General features: G+C 41.2%; 1 protein-coding gene across 9 annotated transcripts in view; it reads left to right on the top strand.

Annotated features, from left to right (window-relative positions):
- The window catches only part of LOC110955193 (sodium bicarbonate cotransporter 3-like), a 45,447-nt gene that overhangs the window by 15,989 nt on the left and 3,859 nt on the right, over positions 1 to 25,599 (top strand). For 3 of the 9 annotated variants that reach the window (XM_051956252.1, XM_051956257.1, XM_051956253.1), the window contains exons 3-24: positions 3,345 to 3,494; positions 5,941 to 6,079; positions 6,978 to 7,138; positions 7,359 to 7,547; positions 8,577 to 8,960; positions 12,754 to 12,869; positions 13,654 to 13,811; positions 14,798 to 14,885; positions 15,078 to 15,224; positions 15,616 to 15,722; positions 17,006 to 17,180; positions 18,281 to 18,414; positions 18,520 to 18,765; positions 19,527 to 19,632; positions 19,906 to 20,067; positions 20,579 to 20,692; positions 20,817 to 20,978; positions 21,831 to 22,082; positions 22,355 to 22,423; positions 22,694 to 22,867; positions 23,128 to 23,265; positions 24,950 to 25,050. In XM_051956252.1, coding sequence (XP_051812212.1) covers positions 3,345 to 3,494; positions 5,941 to 6,079; positions 6,978 to 7,138; positions 7,359 to 7,547; positions 8,577 to 8,960; positions 12,754 to 12,869; positions 13,654 to 13,811; positions 14,798 to 14,885; positions 15,078 to 15,224; positions 15,616 to 15,722; positions 17,006 to 17,180; positions 18,281 to 18,414; positions 18,520 to 18,765; positions 19,527 to 19,632; positions 19,906 to 20,067; positions 20,579 to 20,692; positions 20,817 to 20,978; positions 21,831 to 22,082; positions 22,355 to 22,423; positions 22,694 to 22,867; positions 23,128 to 23,265; positions 24,950 to 25,050 — 3,472 coding nt within the window. Of the gene's footprint in view, positions 1 to 3,344; positions 3,495 to 5,940; positions 6,080 to 6,977; positions 7,139 to 7,358; positions 7,548 to 8,576; positions 8,961 to 12,753; positions 12,870 to 13,653; positions 13,812 to 14,797; positions 14,886 to 15,077; positions 15,225 to 15,615; positions 15,723 to 17,005; positions 17,181 to 18,280; positions 18,415 to 18,519; positions 18,766 to 19,526; positions 19,633 to 19,905; positions 20,068 to 20,578; positions 20,693 to 20,816; positions 20,979 to 21,830; positions 22,083 to 22,354; positions 22,424 to 22,693; positions 22,868 to 23,127; positions 23,266 to 24,949; positions 25,051 to 25,412; positions 25,462 to 25,599 lie in introns of all 9 variants that reach the window. The other 6 variants (XM_051956259.1, XM_051956258.1, XM_051956256.1 and 3 more) reach the window with 6 other exon arrangements.

Here is a 25,599-nt window from a genome sequence, read left to right as displayed (position 1 = left end):
CATTTGGCGCTCATCAGACAATGATTCTGCTGTATAGCCGACTTCAGCAGGTGAGGAAGCTGTCCTCCGGCCGTGTTGACATCTCTCTGCTGACGCCCAAATGTAGTTAAAGTTATTGCTCGGTGCGCGGCTAACACGCGTCAGAGGTAAAACTGTTTTGTCTGTTTTGAGCGCAGACTTACAAGGCAACTAACAGCAGATGTCTTCTCTGTTGGTCTTTTTCCGTTTAGCATATCCATACGATCTCGGTTGGCTGAGTCCTCCGTGGCTTCGGCAACTTGCTCCGCAAAGTTAATTTAGCACGAAGCTAACTGAACTGCAACATGGTTGGTTGAAAAGAAGGAAATGAGCACCTCCATGTTGTTGCTAGTCCCCGCCCCTGAAAAGGTGTAAAAGTGTGACAGTATGGTTTTTCAACTATAGCAAGCCACCAGAGACATTTTAAGTTGTGATGTTCCCATGCCTTGGAGGATTACCATGATGGGTGTGCACTGTGTTTGGGTCGCCAACTGGCACTGTTACTGGGAGAGAGCCCATAGTCTTGCATTGACTGTTTCATAATGCCTGCTCATATCAGAGCAGCCCAGTTTTGGGGGTAAAGTGCCCAGTTTCCCCGTTTTTTTTGTTTTGTTTTTTTTTGCGCTTTGCAGAGCAAATACAGGAAAAAGGACAGAGGCCACTAAAATAAATCTGGAGAGCTTTGGCAAGGCACCCAGCTCACCTGCCAAAAGGAAATGAATGGCTAAGATCTGCTTCCAAGGAGAAGCAGAGCTATGGCTATGCAGGCCCAACTGGCTAACACTGGAACTCATTGTGTCTCTCTACCTTTATCACCTGCGTTGTCAGGTGCTGAAAGGATCTGGAGGTTTGAGCATGGTAGAGGAGCTTCGAATGGTCGTCCATTGTAAAAGTGCAGGCAGAGATTTAGCATATTTTTGGGTTGCTAGATGCCACCTTTTGCTGTCCCAGCCCCACCAGGGAGATAGGGACTGCTTCCTGAAGCTGCCTGGGGCTCCTTCCTTATGTTTGGTGTCAGTGCAGCTAAATTGCAGCAAGAGTCACTGGAAAGTTACTACTGTGCATCAAAGGTGTCTAATGGCTAGAGGCCTTGGTTGAGCTTGTTGGAGGCGTGATAATTGCCAACCAGATAGAGGAGGAAAATCAGCGACTAAGGCTATGGGGTCCTTGAAGTGCCCTCCTCCCTCCTGACAAATCCCCATAACCTGGCAAGCAGACTCTCTGACTCTTGTGGCTGTGATTCCCAATACCAGTGTATTGCTTACAAGTTCATGAGTTAATGAGCTCAGTGGAGCTCATCCTGAGTACATATATCATTGACTAACGGCAAGAAAAAATAAGACTTTGTTACAGTCAGGTCAAGTTGGCATTCATTCATTATGACTGTGGTTCTTTACCAACATGTTGCTTGCGGGTTTGTAAGCTAAAGTTCTAGGTGGGATCCCTGCTGAGCGCAGACTTCCTGGTCAGCTAAACAGCAGATGAGGAAACTTTCCTGCAGCCGTGTTGGCATGTCTCTACTGACGCTTGAATGCCGTGAAGCATGTTGCTGTAGTGGGCTGCCAACATGCTCAGTAGTAGTCTTTGTTGAGTGCAGATTTTGGCTAGCAATGGGAAGTATATTGTGTTCCAGCCCAGTCAAGCCAGTATCTCTTGAAACAAAGGCATTCATTCAGTGTCACTGTGATACCTTCCCAGCACATTGCTTGCGGTGTTGCAAAGTAGAATTCTTGGTGGGATCCCTGCTGATTCCCAATTGGCTAAGCAGCAGGTGAGGAGCACATTCCTCTGGCCGTGTCGACATCTCAGCAATGCTCCTGGAGATAATTGTTTACGGTAGCCAGCTAATGCCCTTAGTGGTAGTCCGTGACAAATGTAGACTGGGACAGTGGGCGTCTTACCCCCTCTCTCAGCTGGTCTGCCTGGGCTCAGAGGAGTAATGCCACTGTTACTGGCTATCCTCTTGGAACACATGCAAGGCTCAGGGCAGCACTGAGTTCTTGATTTGCTGTTGGTAGAGCAATTCCCCTTGTTCTCTGGCAGTTCCTGCCAAAATTTTAAAGTCACCGCATCATTGCCAATAGGCAGGCTAGCAACCATGCTGTGGCAGAGGGTCTGCCTTTCTTGTGCTTACTCGGAGTCACAGATGTGCCGAAAACACTGAACATAGCAGCAGAAGTCATGTGAAGAACAATGACTCCATCCTCAGTAAGTTAAGATGACTTGGTGTGGGATTGTCAGGGCAAAGGTTTGACCTTTTCAGTTCCAGAGAGTTGACATATTGTCGATTCTTCAATTCCCTCTTGGGATGATGATCCACCTCGGGGTGGGATGCCCTAGTACGCACATGGCCCTGTAGTCTGCTTTGAGCCTTCAGGCTTTCATGCATCTCTAGCCCCTTCTTCCATATATTTAGGCAGGAGCGAGGCTGGTTTTGCTGGCTCCTCTTCGGCTCCACTTGCCGTGGTCCCAGGGGTTTGTCTCTCTCAATGGGACACCTTGGAAGTTTCCACTTTGGGAAAGACCTGCTGTCTCAGGCTGACGAAAGCCTGTTTCATCCCTTCCTGACTGGGCTCAGATTGATGGCTGAGAGGAACAGATTCCTGCACCTACATGTGCTGAGGAAGGCCTGTGGTTAGAGCTACGTACCAGGCCTCGGTCACGGTCCACAACAGTGGAATATACCCAAGCAGCCCTTCTGCCTCTCAGGTGTGCTCTTTTCATTGTGAAGGCCCTCTGCCTGATTGGTATGTAAAGAATTGTACATTTGAAAATAGTTCCTTTGTCATATATAAGTGATTTGGACTGCACCATCTCTTAGCAGGGTGTCTTCAAGAGCTACCCTGTACATATGAAATATGTTATGGAGGGGAGCGATAGTCTCGAGACAATAGAGAATGTATAGATATATTGTAACCTTGGTTCTCTGAGAGAGAAGACTCTCCAGCTCTTTTGACTGCTTGCAGACACGTTTTGATCAAACTGCCAGCGAATTCACCCCAGCACAGGTGCTTTATAGGTAACCTGTGGGGCGTGACCATGCAAGCTGCTCTGTCTTAAACAAGTATTCATGCACCCTTACAAGCATGGGGTCATTCCCCATACATCTGAATTATGTAATTGGGTGAAGAGATAAGCTCTTCACTTACAGAACCCAGGTTACAATATGAGTTTTCTAAGTTTTTTGTATTTGAAAATTTTCTGTTTTCTTTCTTTAGTACTGTTTTGCTGTCAATACCCTTCTTACTTTTCTTTTTTTTCAGTTGTATGAAATAATGTGCAGAAGGAAAGCTGTCTGAAAAGACGTTGTTTCTTTCTTTCAACAGGCCACAGAGCAGTATACGTAGGCGTCCATGTTCCTCTTGGAAGGGAAAGCAAGCGGAGGCATCGCCACAGAGGACACAAACATCACCGAAAGAAGAAAGAGAAAGACTCTGAGGAGGGGAAGGAAGATGGCAGGGAATCCCCCACTTATGGTTGGGAACTGTTACAGACTTATAACACCAAACCAACAGTAGATATCTTAATGCCTGCAATTTTTACCATGCTCTTCTTTTTTCTATCTCAATTCTTGTCTCTCCTCTTATATTTTTCCCATAGTACTGTCGCTTGCAGTTGATGTGTACTTTTAAGCTCCTTCACTTGTGTTTTGCTTGCCTAAGATAACAAACTGTTGCAATCCAGAATAGAAAGCCCTGTTCAATGTCAAAAAATCTGCCTCATTATAAATTTCTTCCCATATATATTCACTCAGCAGTGAACAATAAACTGAGATTTAGGACACTTACTAATCATTGTCAATTTGGATTAATCACCGTCAGCTGTTGAATCATGCAGTGACATTTGGGCGTCTGTAAAATGTGGCACATTGCATTGTGGTGGATCGTACATGACATTGTTTTTGTTACACTGCAAAATCTTTGAGTGAACTATATACTGGGCAGATTTATGCACTTGGAATTCAGACACTCAAATAAAGTGTCAACCAGTAAATGCAGAGCACTACTTACTAAAGGGAGAGTGATTCTGGACACAGCCCTAGCTTAGCTTTTCATTGATGAGAATTTTCTGGTGCATGTAATTCCCAATACTTGTAGTGAACCAAAAAAAAATTATATTTAAATGAAATGCTATGATTTTCTAGTGTTCCAGTGGTCATGGGATACTCACTCAATAAAAATATGGACGCAGTAGAGCACCGCTTTGCTTAAACCCTCTGTGCTGCTCCATCCTTCAAAGTGTTTTGAATAAAACATTCAGCTCTGAAAGGCATTAAAGGCCACTGTGAGCCAGCCTCTGACAGATTGAAGGCTATGACATTTTAAGTGATGTGTGTACATGCATTTTGTGTGAGAAGTTGCTGCATCATCCCAGCAGCCAGACTCATAAGCACATAAACAATATGTTGAACTCTTTGAAGAATGTATTTTTTCTCTATGCCACCGATGCTAACTATAATTCTATTTACTACATATTTTTGCTCACATGTGCATGATACTCACCACACCACCACACATCTACATGCATTAACATAAAGTAACTCTCCCTTTTCCCTTCCAGTCCTTCAGTTTCTGCCTCCCCGTGGTGTAATCTGCTGCATCTATTTCCGCTTTCTCTCTGGTTCCAGATGTCCCGATATCTGCCCTCTAATTGAATCAGACATGAAAAGAATATTGGTGAAAGCATCCAAGTTTTCATTATACTCTCATGGATACTTTCTTTCAAAAGATTCCTCAGGCTCAAGCATGCATATGTATTCCTCCTCATTTAGCAGAAAAGCGTAACTGCTTTTCTGCTAAATGATGCTGTACCCTACCCTAATAATATAATCTCCCAAGGCCTCTGAAGGCCCTAGTTCAGTCATGCTGTCCAGTCACACACTTTGTCCTAAAGAATTTGGTTTTATCACTCCACCATCCCCTTTTATTATGCTTTGTGTACTATTTTACATTTTGAAGCCTGTATATTTTATAATGTATACTCACACGCAAAAGAAACGCAAGTTTCTTTTACCCGATGAAAAATTAAATTTGGTTTCTCAAAACAAAAATGCATTTGGTACTTTGTGGTGCATGGTGGGTTCTTAACATTTTCTGTTGCGTTTTGTAAGGTTGGTGTGAAAACGGAAAATGAATCGTCGCAATACACCAATGCATTGATGATGTGGACATGATTCACACTTTGCACGTCCAATTGAATATGCACGATTTATCGACACCTTCAGTGGGTATAAATTTCATTCAAGATCATAGGCATTTCACTTGCTGTTTAACTATGCCACGCTTAAACCAAATTGAGAGGAACCAAGCCATCGGACGTCTGCAAGCTGGAGAGTATCGACGCTGGAGACGGTAAATGGTGGTGATGTTGACATTAAAGTGACGGGCAATGTCTCGGACAGACTCTCCAGCTTGCAGACGTCCGATGGCTTGGTTCCTCTCAATTTGGTTTAAGTGTGGCATAGTTAAACAGCAAGTGAAATGCCTATGATCTTGAATGAAATTTATACCCACTGAAGGTGTCGATAAATCGTGCATATTCAATTGCACGTGCAAAGTGTGAATCATGTCCACATCATCGATGCATTGGTGTATTGCGACGATTCGTTTTCTGTTTTCACACCAACCTTACAAAACGCAACAGAAAATGTTAAGAACCCACCATGCACCACAAAGTACCAAATGCATTTTCGTTTTGGGAAACCAAATTTAATTTTTCATCGGGTAAAAGAAACTTGCGTTTCTTTTGCATGTGAGTATATATTTTGATGTGAAAACATTAGAAGGGTCTGTGCATAAAAATTCCAATGGTCAGAAATGCCACAGGGTATGTTTAATAGCAGATAATTGTTGAGAATTTTATCAATGTGTTGTTGTCATTGTAGTTTCCCTAAATTTGACATTTGACTTCCTCTGTGTTCAGACACACCGTCCCAGAGGGTACAGTTCATCTTGGGCACAGAGGATGATGACCTCGAGCACGTCCCCCATGACCTCTTCACTGAGCTGGATGAGCTCTCCTTCAGAGACGGCAGTGCCACAGAGTGGAAAGAGACTGCCAGGTCAGAAAGCAGCTCAAGGGGTGAACAGCATGATGGCAGCCACATTAAGTTAAAGGCAGAGCTCCATAGAATAGATCTGTTGGCTCTTTGAACAGATATTAGTTTTCAGTATTTTAGCAGAATACCTCTGTATGATAGTTTTATAGCATAATAGCAGTTAAGTGGAAGTCTTGGCTCTCCTGACTATTAGTCATAGCTATTAGCTGTAATGGCTGCTGTTTCAGTGCATGTGCAAATTGCTGTGAACTTTGCGAATACTAGGAATAGATCAAAAGTGAATTACAATGTGCAATTTTTCAAAATTTCATAATTTATTTTAAAGTACTTCGTTTAAGAGCTGTTGGGGAAGAATTGTCAAAATCGCTCAACATTGGTTCTGTAGGTGTGTTTCATGTAGCCACCAGAATCTGCAGCAGTCCTTTTTTTCACAAGTCAGTCTTTCTTAGAGATCTGAAGAGATAAAGATTAGGCTCATACCCAGCCACATTTCACAATACTTTCACAAGGTCATTTTGCAAAGAATGTTGAAGTTTGACCTTGCAATTGTGATCAAGGTTTCAAGGACTACAGATGGAAATTAGCATGATGCTAAATCTGGTGCAGCCATCTTTTTAATGTAACTGCTCGCTGTCCTTTTTTAAATAAACTGAATCTGAATCAATGCCTCCCTGATGAAATACTAAATACTGAAATACAGATATGGATTACAAGTCATCCAGGTTGCATTGCAGTATGTGCTCTGAAAAACGAGATTTGAATTTGGCTAATGAAAAATCTAGCTGGGGTTTGTGAGTCAGAACAGTGTTTTCTTGAACTGCAGCTCTTTTTTTGTTACTTATAATTTCTGGACTCAAGTAAAACTTTTCTGTCTGCTCGTGCTGTTGGTGAACATCTACAGGTGGCTGAAGTTTGAAGAGGATGTGGAAGATGGTGGGGAGAGGTGGAGTAAGCCATATGTGGCCACGTTGTCATTGCACAGCTTATTTGAACTGCGGAGCTGCATACTTAATGGCACAGTCATGCTGGATATGAGGGCCAATAGTATCGAAGAAATTGCAGGTAAATTTTTGATACTCTCTGAAATCTTTTTTTTTCTAAATGCAGGATATTGTATCTTTATGTAACCTTGTTACAAAAATATGAGGTAAATATAGCAGATAGATATTTATGACTGTATTAATGCTTTATGTATTAATTAATTATGTATTAATTTTCATTGGCCTATTTATAATTTCATTTTTTTGTGGTCCATCCCTGGTCCTGCCTGTGTTTAACTCAGACATGGTGATAGACAGCATGGTGGCATCAGGTCAGCTGAAGGAGGATTTGCGTAACAAGGTGCGGGAAGCAATGTTGAAGAAACACCATCATCAGAATGAAAGAAAGCTCAGCAATCGCATCCCGCTGGTGCGCTCCATTGCTGACATAGGCAAGAAACATTCTGACCCACTCTTGCTTGAAAGAAACGGTGAGATCCTCCAATGCACTCATATTTCTTTTTCGTCCATATTTTCCACCACTGGGGAACTGTTCTTAAAATCCACTGTTCAAATCCCTCAATGCCAGCGTAGAAGGTGGATGGTAAAAGTGAGTAAAATTTAGAGAATAATTTTTGTTGAAGCAGTTGGTCCCAGTAGTGAAAGAGAAATTTGGGTGCCAGTATATGTGCTAACCTGTATGGCTGGCCTGGCTTTGGGGTTTGAATTAATGATTGTTATCACTCCTCAGAGTGACTTTCAGGAAATAATGCTTTACCTGCAAGTGGAGTCAACATTGTGTGTTTTTGACTGGGCACGGCCACAGTGGTGTTAATGTATGGTGTGCATTTTAAGATCTTGGGTGTACAGCCTGAGGTTTTAATAATGAATGAAATATTGCATTCTCCACTTCTGTGCCTGTGGTTCTTGTTGGGCTTGCATTTCCATATCATTAAGGCTGAAACGCAAAAGGTGAAAGGTGAAAATGTTGGTGTGTCGCATTAAAGGTTATTGGTGGTAATAGCTGCTGTGTGAAAGATGTATATTCAAATGAAGATGTATTGTGTAGGAGTTATGACTGATCTGTTTGTGGTCGAGCACATGTTTGCTTACAGTGCACTGACATCGTGCTAACTCATCCTCTCTTGCCTGCACGACTCTCTGAACTTAAGAGTTTTGCCTCTGTTCAGTCATGGTGTGTGACTGGTTTGTTTGGAGTTGAATGCAGCACATTGTTTGGCCCTTGCAGACTCTCCTACATGCCTCACTGAGTCATTCCTAGTGTCTTCTGCACACAGCCATGCTTTTTGCTCACATTTATGCAAGCACGAATCTCTCTAACTACACTTCTGCCACGCTCTTGCTGCCCACCCTTTCTCCCCGTCTCCTTCTAATACCATCTTTGATGTACTTCTACTTCATATGTTTTTCCTTTCTGCTCCATTCCTTATTCCTTTTCCTCCTTCCCCTCCTGCTATCTCCTTTTCCTCTCCTTTTTTTGCCATTGTTTCCTCTGTTAGGAGAGGGTCTCTCCTCTTCACGTCTCTCTCTCCACAAGCCAGGGGCAGCCTCCTCTGTCTCCAACCTGTCCCAGAGACGAGAGTCCAGAGTCTCCGTCCTGCTCAACCACCTACTGCCCTCTTCTTCCTCCAACACTGGGCTATCCCCATGCCACTCTCCCCACACCACCCCTCAAAGTACCCCTTCGTCTTTTCGCCGTTCCTCTCAGAGCTCGACACAAACCCATGGCACAGGCCACGGCCCTCAAGGCATCCCTGAGGTAGTGGTTTCTCCTCCCGAGGATGACGACCCACCCAACTCTGCAGAAGAAGAGGCAATATCACCACAGCTCAGCCGGAGAGAATCCTTGGCATCCCGCAACCTTGAGCTGCTGCCCTTAGAAGGCAAATATCTGTGTAGCCTGCAAGTGTGAGTCACAGCTTGAACAGAGAACACTAGCACTAGCATGAAAGCTCTGCTCCCTGTTACCTTCCAGCCTTATGGCCATCTCATTAGTAACCCACAGCAAGGCTCGCTGGCTGTGACACTGTGCTTATCCACAAAATTTTTGACACTCTTCAATTCTCCATCTCATTAGTCTTGCTTCTTTCCCTTTTCTGTTTCTGTTCATTCCACTGACCCATGCTTTTCTATTCTCTCATTCTCGTCCTGCCCTCTAAACTTTCTATACTTTAAGCTATTCAAACATGTCTCCACACATTTTCTCACACGTTTAGCACCTGTGCCTTGCTTCGTCACATCCCCTTTCTCTCCTCCTTCAATGTGGCTGCATGGTTTCTCCCCAAAATGTTTTGCTCTGTCTTTCTCTCAAACTATATCACATGTCTTCTGATGTTTTATTTTTTAAATTTTCACGGTATTTTATGTAAAATGTGTGAGAAGGGATGTCCTGATCAAGTTTATATGAATTGTTTTTCTCTGATCAGTCCTTCACCTTGTCCTTGGTATCTGCTAATACTCTGTTAATGTTCTGTATTTATTGCAACATACAGTTGCACTGCGTGAACTTAACCTTACAGAGACCTACACTAAAATCAGTATATCAGCCTAGTATAAAAAGTAAAACTTCATCACTGATGTCCTATTACAGTTTTTAAAATGGCTTGTAAAATTTCTGAAGGAGGACTTTGAAAATGTTGCTTAGTTTTTCTTGTGCACACTTTCTTTTAGTGTGAGTAGTAACAGGGCCTGCTGGCTGTTTATTTTATATTTTTTGTGGCATTAAATCAGAGTGCATTGGTGCCTTGTTGATAGGTTCCACATTAAGAGCACATCTTCATAACTGTCCTTGGATCTTGCCTACAACATATCTGGGGACATCCCTACTTGTTAGGTCCTTATGGTGTATGATGAAGACACTGATATAATACATGCTCCATCCTTTTAGCTATCATGTTTTACCCCTAGATGATTGCTCCATTTTTGAATTTGCATCAGTAGAAATGTCATGCAGCTGCTTTTTTTTTTTAACTTACACGTTGCGTCATTTGGCATCCATTTTCTTCCTCCTCATGAATTCCTAAGAATAAACATTCTTTTACCCGATTAAGAGCGTAGTAAGAGCAATGTGTCCCAACAGCATAGCCAAAAATAATCCTGAGACCGACGTTTGCGTGCTGGGTGCTGAATGTACTGTCACACCAGCACCTACAGTGACTTTTTGTTCTACCCAAACCCAGCCATGTGAGTTTATTATTAGACTCTGTGTGCGTGTGCGTACAAATGTCTGTGTCTGTTTCACTCTGGGAATGACTCCATTTGAAAGTATGGGTCATTAGAATCAGCGTTCACTTGGTGGGAGCTGAATCTGAAAGGTTGGGGGAGGTCTTATTATAGCTGACGAGCTTCTGTAATTGTACCCCCTTCTAGGAAAATACACGGCATTAAGAAGCAAGCATCTTGGCATCAGTGTGTGGTTTACTCAGAGAAGAGTTTCAAAGCTTTTAAAGCTCGAATCATAGCAGTTACTAATGTGCTTTGGTGTTCATTATAGTCTGTAAAAACTGCATTGTTACATACTGTTGACTTTAAATAGTTAATCATATATTCATGTATTGAACAGTAAAGTGCTCTTAATGTGTCATTTGAAGTAATATGTCTCGATACCATAAACTGTCAGGCTTAAAGGTCAGAAATACTTATAGTCGAGGATGCAGTGATGTAGACGTTTAGCAGTGGTGTTGCGTTGACTGCAGGCTATTTATAAATATACATGCCACGCTTCCATTGAGTATAAAGTCATGTGCCTCTATACAAGGCAGTGAGGGAATCATTGGTGCACACGATGCATGACGTCTACTGTAGGCCCTGCTGAAGTGCTTCTTTAAGTCTCAAGCATTTGTCTCGCTCTTATTTAGCCTCACCAGAACTAGCAGTGGTCAATTTTATAAAACAGAGGATTTTAAAACGGTTGCATCTAGATGTATCTCAGCCTAGTGTCACTACATACCCCTTGCATATGTATGACTGCTTTGAATTTCTGTCTCCCTTTGTGATGTAAATTACAGAAAGGAGAATGGACTGCCTCAATATATACTTCTATATGGCTGCTATGAATGTGCACTATATTTGATGCTGTCTTCTTTTTAGCTGCTGTTGCAAAAGTCAGTGCCGCCAATGCTGCCAGTCCCATATAAGAGTTAGTTATTTATATTACGCTTTTGCATAAGAATGAGGTAGTGCTGTGACGCCACAGTTTAAAAGGCTGCTATGGGGGAGCATTCCAGGGCTTAGCCCTCCTGAATGAAGTGTGTTGGCGGACACAACGTAAGCTAATCCCTCTCATATTCCTAGAGGCTTTGTCAGGTATGTGAGCAATCATGCTTCTGTTGAACAGTCACAGCTACCCAGCGTCCACGAGGATTACTCCAGGGTACAGTTCAAGGGTATAGATCACCTGCCAAAACACATGCTGGCAGAAATGGCACGTTTTGTTTTAATGGTTGCTTTATTATTTCACCTAAATGTGTTTCTGTAGATGTAGAAAATTCTAAAAGAAGGAAAACCTGGTAAAAGAAGAGTTATCTCAGAATTTCAGAGGATAGCATGCCTATGCTATCCTTTGATTCAGACACATTACTCCTTCATTTCATCTCTCTCCCTCATGTCACCACAAGTGCTAGCGTTTCCTGTATCTGGTATGGCTCAAACCACATAAGCAATGTTGTGCCGAGTGTGCAGCCAATTATGCACAGAATGCAGAAGTTTCAACTCTTGAAGGTGCCAAAGTCTGGGGATGGTGAACTGTCAGGAATATTAAACAAATCCACTCACCTTTAGCTCAAAGCTGACATGAATTTGAGCTATGCAGGATTGACTCCAGTGCCAGAGCGATGAGCTGAACAGACGGGGCGCAATCAGGAACAGTACAGTGTGAAATATATCCCCTTCCCTGTTGAGAGCCATCATGGTCAAATCATCACCTCTAACAAGTAATGATTTTGGTGGAGGAAATTATTTCACCTTCAGTCGAAAATGTGAAGAAAAACAGCACATCCAACTACTACTTCTTAACTGCCTGACTATTAAATTTTATTTTATGCCATTGATCTTTCCAGAAAAAATGTCTCCTAACGCCTGCAACTGGGACAATAAAAACAGAGAGATTTGTGTTCTTTTCAAATGTAAAGAATGTCTGATAAAGTTTGTCATTTGGAAGAACATGTTGGACTGATACTAACACAAATAATGGAGAAATAAACTGAAAACGGGAGCACAAAAACTTTCCCTAGCCACTTAAATAAACAGGATACTTGGCTGCATAACTTTGATGCAGCGATTCAGTTTTGTGATCAGTTTAGTTACACAGAACAGAAATGTCACTCTAAAGTACTTATTTACCGTGTAATATAGCATCACAAATCTGTGTTCAGCAGTGTGATTTCAGGATTTTCTATCAGGGCTGCCAACAGAGTAAATGTCTGTGAAATTGCTTCCCGTTTGTTAAGCTCATGCTGTAAAATATACAGATAAAAATTCCTTGAACTTTTTTTTCTGTTACGTCAAAATTAACCTTTGAGTAGAGAGATTATGAAAGACAAATGGCATTTAGTTATGCATACATTTTAAATTGTATTTTGTGGTGAATCAAACAGCTGTTTTCCTCTGGACTTTGTCAACCAAATACTTACACGTTGTCCATCACCGCTTTGTTTATTTCCCTCTTGTCCCAACCAGGACCACTGGTGTCTCCACACTCTCTCCCGAACGATCTGTATGGCAACAAGGCAGCGGAGAGGAGGCCATCTAAAGTAGGGGTCAGTAGAGAAAGCAGCAGTGTCGACTTCAGCAAGGTAACCTAACCACAGTGCTGAGCATAGAAACTGTGCATCACGGTGAAATGGGCCATGAGTGAGTCCATCAGTCTGTTTTTCTTCAGTTTTGGGACTTTCACAGACATTTCATTGGCCTGTGTTGAAAGCAGTATCTACGAGATCCAGCCTCACATACCCATTAGCCTTTTGTTTCTTAAGTCATTGCTCCACCTGTAATGGACTAAGAACTGGTTATCAAAGAAGGAGTCTTAGTTATTTAACTGTTTACTTTGGAAAGTACGCCTCCGTCGCATGGCTTCCAATCATCCTACCATTTTGTAGTTCTGTCATCCATTAAATAAAATGGCATGCTGCCATAAGTAGTTATCATCACAAAACAGTCCATTATGACTGCCAAAAAAAAGGTGCAGTGTTTATATGAGTCATAGGATACAAAAGACAGATGAAGGCACAGTCTTTTCTCCACAGTGATGAAGAAATTGTTGCCATGCTCAGATCTCTATTTAGCATCGCACAGAAACAGTACTTACTTGGAGAACCTGAAAAGTAATAAATCACAACAATGGACAGTCTTTGCTCAGTACTATGTTGTTTTTAATGCTACTACTAACTTTATTTATCTTTCATCTGCTATCGTAGCATCCTATCGACCTGCTGCCATCCTTTACATTTACATGCATTCATCTTTTTTCATTGTATTTCCAGTGGAATACTTTCTCATTCTCTATCACAATTACTTCTTCTGTGCCTACACTTTGAGTTTTCATCTGTATATGTGATTCCACACTTTCCTTTATTTCAGGTGGACATGAATTTCATGAAAAAGATTCCTCCGGGTGCTGAGGCTTCCAATGTGCTGGTGGGAGAAGTGGACTTCCTGGAGAAGCCCATAATTGCGTTTGTGCGACTATCGCCTGCAGTCCTTATCACAGGCCTTACTGAGGTCCCTGTGCCCACAAGGTATGATAATTAAGAATCACATGATATGATTATAAAGACTTTAATTCCTAAGTTTAGATATTTCAATGAAAATCTCCCATGCTGGCAGGTTATTACAGTCTGACAAGCAGACGGATTTAATTTGTTAAAGCCTTTATGGCACAACACTAAAATGAGATGGGGATTTTCAGTAGTTCAGACTGAGGTTGTTTGTTCACAGCCCAGTATCTTATGTCTGTAATTTGTACAATGACAAGACGTTAGCATCTACAGCCATTCTGGTAGTTCTGTGAAGCTGTCATGCTCATTACAATAGTGGCTTGGAAAAAGGTAAGAAGTGTTTTATACTCATAAATCTATTTTACATCAAAATTTTGCCTTTTAAATCAGTTTTTGTTTAGCCACAATACTTGCAGTGTAAAACAAATTTGGTAGAAAATCAGGACCAAGCAAAAAAAAAACAAAAAAACATTTAGGAGTTTTATGTGTCATCAATTGAAAACATGTAGGTTCCCATGACACTGCAACACTTACAGTATGTGATACTTTACCTGCACAGCTTTGTTTCAGGACATTGCTAACATAGAGTTCAACAAGTCTGCAGATAAAACATATTTTCTCAGCTGCAAATCTAAACCGCTCAAGTATCAGCAGGAAACTAACTGGTTATGAGGAGATGCCTCATGCAGGTATATAAAATCTGAAACCTCGATCGAAACCTCCTCTGAACCAAGTAAGCTTAAGTTTAAAAGATTCATCTTTGTGACAGTGACAACTTTGGCTTTAGGCTGCTCGTTCCTTCTAACCCATGAATCTTGTTCCTACTACACACATATGATGAAGCTAGCTAGTGTGTGTGAACAATGCAGGTATTAAAATTTGTAAGAGTTTGCTTTGGCCATGATAAATGCTAACTTAAAAAAGTTAGTGCAAAATTTCAAAGTCTATTTTTAAGTACATGTGCTGTCTTTAGTATTTATATTAATGAATGTGTGTTGCCTTTAAAGGTTTCTTTTCCTGCTGTTGGGGCCTCATGGTAAAGGACCACAGTACCATGAAATTGGCAGATCTATGGCAACACTAATGACAGATGAGGTAAGAAAATTATTGATGTTTTAATAGTTTGTATGGGTAATTTTAAAACCATTCAAAAAGACTATTTAGTTCATATTTTTTTAATTAAAAATCAATGGTGGACTAGTAATTCTCAGATTCTCAGCACTAAGTTAATTGAACATTGCTATGAATGATTTAGACACATGACTCCTAATCATATTTACTGTGTAGATTTTCCATGATGTGGCATACAAGGCCAAAGACCGAACTGATCTGCTCTCTGGGATCGATGAGTTCCTCGATCAGGTGACTGTCCTGCCTCCTGGAGAATGGGACCCTACCATTCGGATTGAACCCCCCAAGAATGTCCCATCACAGGTCAGTAAGTCCCTTTGTCAGAGTTTGTGTCGTGTGCACTGAGCGAACGATGTAGTCAAGGATGTGTTCTGTTCCAACTTCGTGTGTTTTGCTGACACGTCACTGTGCAATGAAGTTGTAGAAATTTGCCACATCTTTACCGTAACCATTACAATAGCATAGAATAAAAAGTGCACCCTTATTAGACCTCACATACCGCACACAAGTCTAATCTCATAAATGAGAATCTAAAAGCTTTTATGTCATAGAATTTCTTCTGTTTGTTTCAGTATATCTGCTTCATATCATTATAATCACAGTGAGAGTGCCCCCTTGTGGATTAAGGGCGTCATGACAGCAAAGCATTAAAATCCGTAGAACTGTATTGTATTTAATGTCTTTTGACCTGCAGATGAAGAGGAAGCGACCACCCCAGCCCAATGGCACGGCGTCTCCAGCCGGAGAGCTGGAAAAAGACGAGGACCATCATGCAGGACCTGAGCTGCAGAGGACCGGAAGGTGAGTACATATGTTTAAGTCACAAGTAGGAATGTTTTTTGTATTAGTTGCTAGAGAAAGCTCACAGAGTAATCTTTATTTTATCAGTGTTCGATGCACATGCTCTGAAAGGAAGATGAGGCAATTTACAAGACATTATCCAAAATAGTTTTCCCTGTAGCAATAACTTGTGGTCTGTGAACAATTGTTCAGTAAAGGCTTTTGTTTCTATTCTGTGAGGTTCCTCACACTGGTAAAGGAGACTAGAATTTTTACATTTATGAGATGTGAAATAAAATTAGCTTAGCACTAATATCTGTTCGAGCAGATGCAATTCTGCTGTACTCAGCTGCTGCACCTCAAATGCTGACATTTATGGATAACTGATGCTGAGTCTCTAGAGTCTTGACCACACAGCGTGGAGAATGTGTTTATTTGAACCTCAGGCGCGCGCACACACGCACACACACACACTGTGCACACGTACACATCTGTTGGGAGGTACTGTATTATTTACAGGTTCACTCTCCTTTTCACCGCTACTATAAATGGCTTGTGCTATGAGGGAGCTACTGGGGGACAGATGAGTGTAAAGGAGTTCAGGGAAGTAATGTAAAGAAAGCTATCAAAAACACGGGTTCTATAAAAGAAACAGTGGGGATTGTGGAGGCAACCAATAGACAGAGTAATTCCAGAGGTGTAGGGAAAATGACAATGAAAGAATACCTCACAGGAGAGGTATTGGACAGGTGTCAGAGGAAAGAGAAGAAAATATACAGGGTGAGAAATGGATTTCAAAAATAGAATCTCAGAAAAGCAAAGTAAAAAGAGGCAGAAACAGAGAAAAAGTGGTTTTGTTCAGTATGTGAATAAAGACAAACTCTGCCCCTGTTGAAACAATTTGTACTCGGACAGTAAGATGAGCTATACAAAGAACGTCTCATCAAATTAACACGTTGTGAGAATGGTAACTCACAGGTTGATGGTGTTAAAAAGACCAGCAGAGCTACTTTGCATTAATTGTTATCAGGGGAATAAGAGATGTAATAAATCATTTCAGCCATTGAGTAACTGGTCATAATCACCTATTGCTTCTACACCTTTTTGATGAGGCTCAGAGAGACCAGCTGCTTCATATTAATGAAGATTTTGAAACAGTAATTTAGGTGTGTCCACTCCTCTCACTCAACATATCCACGTATGACCAGAGATACAAGTCCCATTTTTCCTTTTTGCTTGGTAATGCTAACGTGCGGTCCCACTGAAAAAATTCAAATCATTAAGTCTTTTTCTCTACTCTACAGGATTTTTGGAGGCCTGATTCTGGATATCAAGCGGAAGGCACCCTTCTACTGGAGTGACATTAGGGACTCACTGAGTCTGCAGTGTCTAGCTTCTATCCTTTTCCTCTACTGTGCCTGCATGTCCCCTGTCATCACATTCGGAGGTCTCCTTGGGGAGGCAACAAAAGGCAACATAGTGAGTCATAAAACCTGGCACTTAAAAGCCAGTATTTTTTTTTGCTTTGTGTGGACCCAGGGGGAATGGAACTTTTTATCCGTTAGCCATGCTGTTCAGTTTGAGGTATAGGTCGCTCTGTGGCTGTTGTATGAGTTATTATTTGTGATGTTTATGCTGAAATTTAAAATGGATCTTGTGATGACATTGGTGACTGCAAGCAACAACAACAAAAACAAGTTCACCAGATTTCTCAAACTAAAGCTCAAAAATGTAACCATTTAATGTGTCCCTCAACCTCGATGTCCAAAAGCTGTGGTTTTCATCCTCAAGAGGAGGGTATTCAGTATCGTCAAAAAAGAAATCCATGCCTCTAACAGTTTATAAAAAATGCTACACTCTTCAACAGAACAATAACAACACAAAAGAATGCGACTGATGGCAGATGGGACTGAATACACACACCCACACACACAAACACATCCATACTTCCACATCTAGCAACACACAACTATTCTAGAAGAAAGAATCCATCAGTACTTCTTAATGCTGTTTGAACACAGTGAAAGAAGAATGAATATAATATATTGATAAACTGAATAAGTAAAATAAGTTTAAATGAAAAACTAACCACACAAAAATTCCTTCTTCTCGACATATTATTAATCATTTATTGTCAGTGTCGCGTATTTGACATTCTAAGACTGCTGTCATTCTTTCAGACATTCTCACACTGTGAGATGTTCAGTATAGTCTCTTTTATTGCTCACTCTCTCTGTTTCTTTCTCCCTTTTACCCAGATGTCCTTACTAGGCCAGGAACTGTTGCCACAGACACAGTCTGTGTGCTGGTGTGTGTAATGTGTCTAAGTAAACTCAGCAGGCAAGGTCTGCAACGAGATATGCCTTCGGACAAGTCAGCAGGGTGGAAACATTTGAAGAGTTTATCTAGCCTCTCGGACACAGCCCTGAATGTCTGTTTAATCAAAACTCTTGGGCGTCTATTCCTCTTCTGTCTCTTCTCCTTCAGCTTTTCCCTCTCTATCCTCCTTTGTGTGGTGTCGCCTCCCTAGTCCTCCCTTTCTGATTCCCTCACTCCAGCCCTTTCCTCTGTCTCTACAGAGTGCCATAGAGTCTCTATTTGGGGCATCACTCACAGGAGTGTCGTACTCCCTCTGCGCAGGCCAGCCTCTCACTATTCTTGGCAGCACAGGGCCTGTTTTGGTGTTTGAGAAGATTCTCTTTAAGTTCTGCAAGTGAGTTCAACAAGTCTGTTGTAACATTTTACGTGAATAGTCCAACAGGCCCTAATGTTTACATCTGTCTGTTGTCCTCCATATCATCCTTGTCTTTCTTTTCAGTGACTACCGCCTGTCCTACCTGTCACTGCGGACTAGCATTGGTCTTTGGACAGCCTTCTTTTGTCTTGTCCTCGTGGCCACAGATGCTAGTTCGCTGGTCTGCTACATTACTCGCTTCACAGAGGAGGCCTTTGCGGCTCTCATCTGCATCATCTTCATCTACGAGGCTCTGGAGAAGCTCTTCCACCTGGGAGAACACTACCCTGTTAACATGCACAACAGCCTGGACAACCTTACCATGTATTCGTAAGTGCTAAGGTTTAAGTTAATTTTACAAGTAAAGCTGTCCTGTTTGAGGAGCTGAAGAAGTACACTGTAGAACTTGTTTGACTAATATTAGAGGTTACCACTTTATAGTTACAGCAGGTATTAGCCTTCTGAACCCACAGTAGTTTATGGGTTTCCTCTTGTCATATTTTTTCCTCACAATGGGTTTAATTTTCCCTGAAATATAAAGTCTTGCAAATCTATTATATGTATTACTTCAACCTACAATCTGTATTAAAGTGTATGCTGTTCTGTATTAGGGTGTATGGGAGATTGCAGATAAATGTTAGAAGAAATATTTTTTTCTACCTTTAAATCTATTAAATCACAAGGTTAAAAAATAGCTTTTTGATTTTTATTTTATTTTTTTTAGCTGATCAGTACTCCGTCACAGTTAGTGCTAGCATGCCTCCTTTTTCTTTGACATTACTTAGGCCATGGTGTTCTGTTAAATACTGAAGGGTTTTGTAAAGTGGTGTATTCTGCACATAAACAGTTCCTATTTTAACACACTGCTGTTGTTGCTGAAACTGTAACTGTGGTTGCTCTAGCTGTTCCCAGTACCCGTCTTCTCTATAGATGAAATGAAAATTACCCTCTTAAAAAATAATTATTTGAACACATGATTTTAGTACTTTTTCTGCAGCCTGTGTTTTACGTTTGCTCTAAATGAGCCCAAATGTTTTTCTTTGTAGGATCAATGTACAGACTTTGTTTACTATTGGTTCTCTTGCCCCCAGATGTCAGTGCTCACCACCAGCCAACGTCTCAGATAAGCTCATACAGAAGTGGAACCAGACAGGATTCACTCCAGACTCCATCCCATGGAGCAGCCTGAATGTTTCGGTGAGAATAGCTCACAGTGACCTCTAGTGTATAAGACAGTAACTACAGCCATGGTCACATTTGTAGGATGTACACAGAAAACACAAACAATCTGCCAATAACAGACATTGTACACACGTTCACATTTATTCAATAACTGACTTACATTTAGTCAGAAACCTGAACAAAGGCGTGTGCCTCTGCCTCCACTGTGAATATATGAGCTACTACTAATACAGCAAATTAAAAATCACATTACAGTAATAATTTTATACTTTTCTTTTTTCCCCCTAGATGTGTAAATTGCTCCATGGGGAGTTTGTGGGTCCTGCCTGTGGTCACCATGGGCCCTATATCCCAGATGTTCTCTTCTGGTCCGTTATCCTCTTCTTCACCACCTTCTGTTTGTCTTCATTCCTCAAGCAGTTTAAGACGGAAAGATACTTCCCCACTAAGGTGAGATGTTAGGCTGAATTTCTCCATGCACTTTGTCTGCTATGCCCCACTGAGAGGCTTTTAAATACATAAGCTAATGTTTACAGTACTATTTTAAATGTATAATGTCTATACATCTCAAACATCTCTTCTGATTAGGGTGTTTCGGACAACTGCGTGGATGCAAATGTGTGCAGATCTAGACGAAAGCTTCTCACACTATGTAAATGTTTACACTGTGTCAGTATGCGGGAGCAGTGTCATATGCATAAAGAATTGATCTCACTCCTCCCACATAGTACAGCTAGTCTGTTATCAGTTTGTAGAGGCAAGTGTTGGTATTGTTTAGATTGCTACTTTTTCTGTAGACACAAGTGTAATCGATTTTCACTGTGGCCTACAGAAAGAATATAGTGAAGAGACTTCTATTTATGTTTTGTTTTGAGGATAAATTGAGGAAATCATGACAAAATGCCTATCTGAGATAAATGTACTTATTTTTTTTTTTTTTTTGTGCATGCATGTTGTTTAGGTGCGTTCCACTATCAGTGACTTTGCTGTGTTTATAACCATCATGATCATGGTGCTGGTGGACTATCTAATGGGGATCCCCTCTCCTAAACTGAATGTTCCTGATCGCTTTGAGGTAGGCATATATTCCAGTTCGTCTGACTCGGTGCGCGAATGTTGAAAATGAATCTAAGAGGAATATTCTCAAACAATTGTTCTGTGCCTTAAATGCTAAATTTAGCCCACCCTTTTCCCTGCAGCCGACTTCAAAGAACAGAGGCTGGCTCATGGACCCTCTGGGAGACAATCCTTGGTGGACGCTGCTGGTGGCGGCGCTTCCTGCCCTGCTCTGCACCATCCTCATCTTTATGGACCAGCAGATCACTGCAGTCATCATCAACCGCAAAGAGCACAAGCTGAAGGTCAGAGCTGTTGTTGGAGCTTTGGCAATGTTTTATCTTAGAGTTGCACGTCATTTCTGTGTGTTCTAAAGTGGAAGTATCTAAAATATAATTTCTGATGACGCTGATGATCCCTTCTTTACTATTCAGTGTTGTTTAACTGGAGCTGTGCAGCAGCTGAGAATAATCGGCAAATTATTTCAAACATTTTAAGGTCATGTTAAATTTATGCTGATTTGTGTAATAATGTCAAACATGCTTTAAAAAGTTTGCGTTCCCCAACTGCAAACTCAGATGTTGCAGAATCAGAATTAGCCATCGAAATGCTGGATGTCTATATTTGAAATGAAGGAGAAAAAACACAAACGACTAATGTGCCGCAGTGATTAAACACATCTGTATAGATGTGATGAGGATGTTAAACAGGAGATAAACTGTACTCTAGGTCTTGCATGTTTGTATTGGCCAGCCCATTGTTATTTACTGTTTGGCTGCGTACTTGCATAGATTTAGTTTTGTAATACAGAAAATGCCAAAACTTTAAACTGAACTCTCTCGCTGTGTCACTAGTCTCTCTGATCACTTGTTTTTTTCCCTTTTAACTTATATTCTCCTTTGTCCCACCTCCAGCTTGCTCCCTTTCGGTCTAACAATGAACTACTGTCAACAGCTCTGTGCTTCCTACACCTCTCTGCTTCTCTGTAGTTCTCTCATCTCTCACTAGTCTTCTCGCTTCCTTTGTGTCATCCTTAATTTTACATTCCTGAACTGTTTTTTGTAGTCCTTTTTTAATCTGTTTCTTTAAGGAATGCGTTTGTGCACACTTGGTATTGCTTCTCAGACTTGTCTCCCGTTTCTCCGTGTGCCCTACAGAAAGGCTGTGGCTATCACCTGGACTTGCTGGTAGTGGCAGTAATGCTGGGCGTGTGTTCCGTCATGGGCTTGCCGTGGTTTGTCGCTGCTACTGTCCTCTCCATCTCCCATGTTAACAGCCTGAAGGTGGAGTCTGGCTGCTCGGCACCAGGAGAGCAGCCCAAGTTTCTGGGCATCAGGGAGCAGCGCGTCACTGGATTTATGATCTTTGTCCTCATGGGATGTTCTGTTTTCATGACATCAGTGCTCAAGGTGAGACATGGTAATCACCAGAATAATAGTCAAAAAAGAGACCACACCTTTCTGAGGGTCTCTTTAATTGCACGTGCTCTGTTGCCATAAATGAGAATCTAAATATCTAACCTGACCGATGTTTTTTTTAACATCAACAACTAACTTGTTTGTTGTCACATGTCAAGCACGTTGCATATTTTTTACGTTTTGCCATGTTAGCTTTTCCTTTACTGTACATAAAGTAATTTATACTGTGTCATACTCTCCTGCTTCACTTCTGCTCTCAACAGTTCATTCCTATGCCCGTCCTGTACGGAGTCTTTCTCTACATGGGTGTCTCTTCCCTCAAAGGCATTCAAGTAAGTCTCTGCTCTGCCCGTCTTTGAAGATAATATGCCCTTTTATTCAGAACAGAAGAGCAGTCATGAGCTGTTAGCAGAGATAAGGTGGCGTCTTGCTGTTCCAAACCTTTGATCCTAATTCAGGATTCTTAAAAGCTTTTGTTAAATGTGTTTCTTCATCTGAATAACGTATTGAATTTTCTCCTTTCCTTATCATCCTTCCTACTACTTTTCATTTGCATTTTTTAAACCCTTCACCGAGTCTCTTTACTCTCTTTTTCTTTGTAGTTCTTTGACAGAATCAAACTGTTTGGCATGCCTGCCAAGCACCAGCCGGATCTGATCTACCTGCGCTATGTGCCGCTGTGGAAGGTCCATATCTTCACCCTTGTGCAGCTCACCTGTTTGGTACTGCTCTGGGTAATCAAGGCCTCTGCAGCAGCTGTTGTATTCCCCATGATGGTAATGAGAGCCATTTATTTTACAACTTCACTCACTACTACTGCATGAGACATTACAGGAGTAGAAGCAGAAGGAGCTCCACTCACTCGACTGACACGCTGAAGAATGCTGTAAAAGCATTACATCTATCACATTTGATCGTTCTTATTCACTGATGTTTCAACATTAAATAATTTCTCGGTGTTATACATCACATTTTGATATTTTGTTAACATTTTGTATGAAATCTATGATGATATATTTCATGTCTGTGTCTCCAGGTTCTTGCGCTGGTCTTTGTCCGAAAGCTGCTCGACTTTTTCTTTACCAAGAGGGAGCTGAGCTGGCTGGATGACTTGATGCCAGAAAGCAAAAAGAAGAAAGAGGACGATAAGAAAAAGAAGGCTCGTGAAAAGCTGGTAAAAACTGTTTAATGATTTTTCTGCTATTTTTTGGTAGTGAAAGTCACAAATCGGACTCTAAACAAGCACATTTAGTTGGATGAAATTTTGGAACAACAATAATCCAGATCTAGATCATATCTTGAATTGTTGTTCCTTCTGCATCTGTCATGCTTTAAACTGATAAAAAAAAACATACAGAAAAACTACCTTTCTCATTTTGAAATGAGAAATGCGTGTTAAACTTTAATCGTTTAAAATCATCAAAACGTCTCATTTGACTCGGAGTTACAGATACAAAGAGGACTTTGCAAATCATGTAAATCTCATTCTGAAACTCAAACCTCAAGTCTGTGTTATGTTATAATACAGTGAATGTTATTCTTAATATGCTATTTGATTGTAAACAGACGTGGAAATTGACAGACTTTCAGTCTGCCATGACACTTTGTGTCGTCTGACTGCTGTGAACATACACTCACTGACCACTTGCTAGTAAAAGCTCGAACCCCGTTTTGCCTTCAGAACTACCTTAATTTTTGGTGGCATAATTTCAACAAGGCGTTGGAAACATTCCTCAGAGATTTTGGTCCATGACATGATAGCATCCTGCAGTTGCTACAGATTTGTTGACTGAACATCAGCTTTGTGACATGGTGCATTATCCTGCTGGAAGTATCCATCAGAAGATGGTCCACTGTGGTCATAAAGGGATGGACATGGTTAGCAACAACACTTAGGTAGGCTGTGGGGTTTAAACAATATACAGTTGGTACTAGGGGCCCAAAGTGTGCCATTACACACACCATTACAGCCTGAACCCTTGATTCGAGGCAGGATGAATCCATGCTTTCATGTTGTTCATGGAAAATTCTGGCCATCTGAATGTCGCAGCTGAAATCAAGACTCATCAGATCAGGAAACTGTTTTCCAATCTTCTACTGTCCAGTTTTAATGAGCCTGTGTGAAGTGTAGCCTCAGTTTCCTGTTGAAACTGAGGCTACACTTCCTGACAGGAGTGTCACCCGGTGTGGTCTTCTGCTGCTGTAGTCCATCTCCTTCAAGGTTGTTGTGCATTCAGGGATGATATTCTGCATTCTTTGGTTGTAACCAGTGGTTATGTGAGTTACTGTTGCCTTTCTATCATCTCCAACCGGTCTGCCCATTCTCCTCTGACCTCTCACATCAGCTACCGCTCACTGGATAATTTCTCTTTTTCTGACCATTCTCTGTAAATCCTTGAGATGGTTGCGTGTGAAAATCCCACCCAACAACCATGCTATGTTCAAAGTCACTTAAACCCCCTTTCTTGCTCATTCTGAGGCTCGGTTTGAACTTCAGCATGTTGTCCTGACCACGTCTGCACACCTAAATGCATGAAATTGCAGCCATGTAATTGACCGATTAGTTATTTGTGTTAACAAGCAATTGAACAGATGTACCTAATAAAGTGGCCTGTGAGTGTATAGTGTAATGATCATGCAAACATTGCTATAGCAAAGAGAAGGAGAAAGTAATAAATTGATATAATTAGTTTAAATAAAATAAATATAGCCACAAGACACTCAGTCTAGTAACAGACAGTTTTAGGATGTGGCCATAAATCCAACCTAATAAAACGGATATTAAATGTGAATGAAGTATTATTAAAGCTCTAAATCTGCTGGTTTGTGATGTATCCTTTAATATTCTATTCATCCAGGAGGAAGAGTCCAGACTGCAGGAAGAAGAGGAGATGGATCTGAAGGTCAGCTTTGAAGGCTCAAACCGACTCAACGTCCCGGTGAAAACGCTCTCAGGGAGGTGAGTGGAGCCAGAAAGCACACTTTGATGTCAAATTCAGAGATGAAAATAAGAATTTCATTGAAAACGCTCAGTGAGGTGTAAAGTGTGTTCTATTTTAAGTGTAGTGTATTATAAGAATGAAAATATCTCACCGAGAATGATCAGATTTTATTATCTTCTGATCTGAAGGCTAAACAAATGTTCCCTCGAAATGCTTTATGGAGCCAAATAAAAGTAACCAGCAAGCACAAGATTTTACTTCCTCCATCATTTCACATCAGATATCTTAACAAAAGACCGCTTTAAACAGATTTTCTGCTGCATTGTGGTCATTTTACCGCTGGTAGTCAGCTGTGTGTTATTATGTCCATCTTGAACAGATCGTACAGAATAGGACTAGTGACCGAGAGCCTCCCAATGGAAGACGAGGTAGCAGGGGTGTGTCCGATGCATAACATCTGACTCACATGGCTGCTTATTAACTCTGCACACAGATACTCAGTGCATGGCTCAAACTCTCAGTCCTTAGCTGTTAAAACCAGAAACACTGGCTTTGAAACACACTGC

Source organism: Acanthochromis polyacanthus, chromosome 11 (genome assembly GCF_021347895.1).
Source record: "Acanthochromis polyacanthus isolate Apoly-LR-REF ecotype Palm Island chromosome 11, KAUST_Apoly_ChrSc, whole genome shotgun sequence".
Taxonomy (NCBI): domain Eukaryota; kingdom Metazoa; phylum Chordata; class Actinopteri; family Pomacentridae; genus Acanthochromis; species Acanthochromis polyacanthus.
This window is presented reverse-complemented; position numbering and strand designations above follow the sequence as displayed.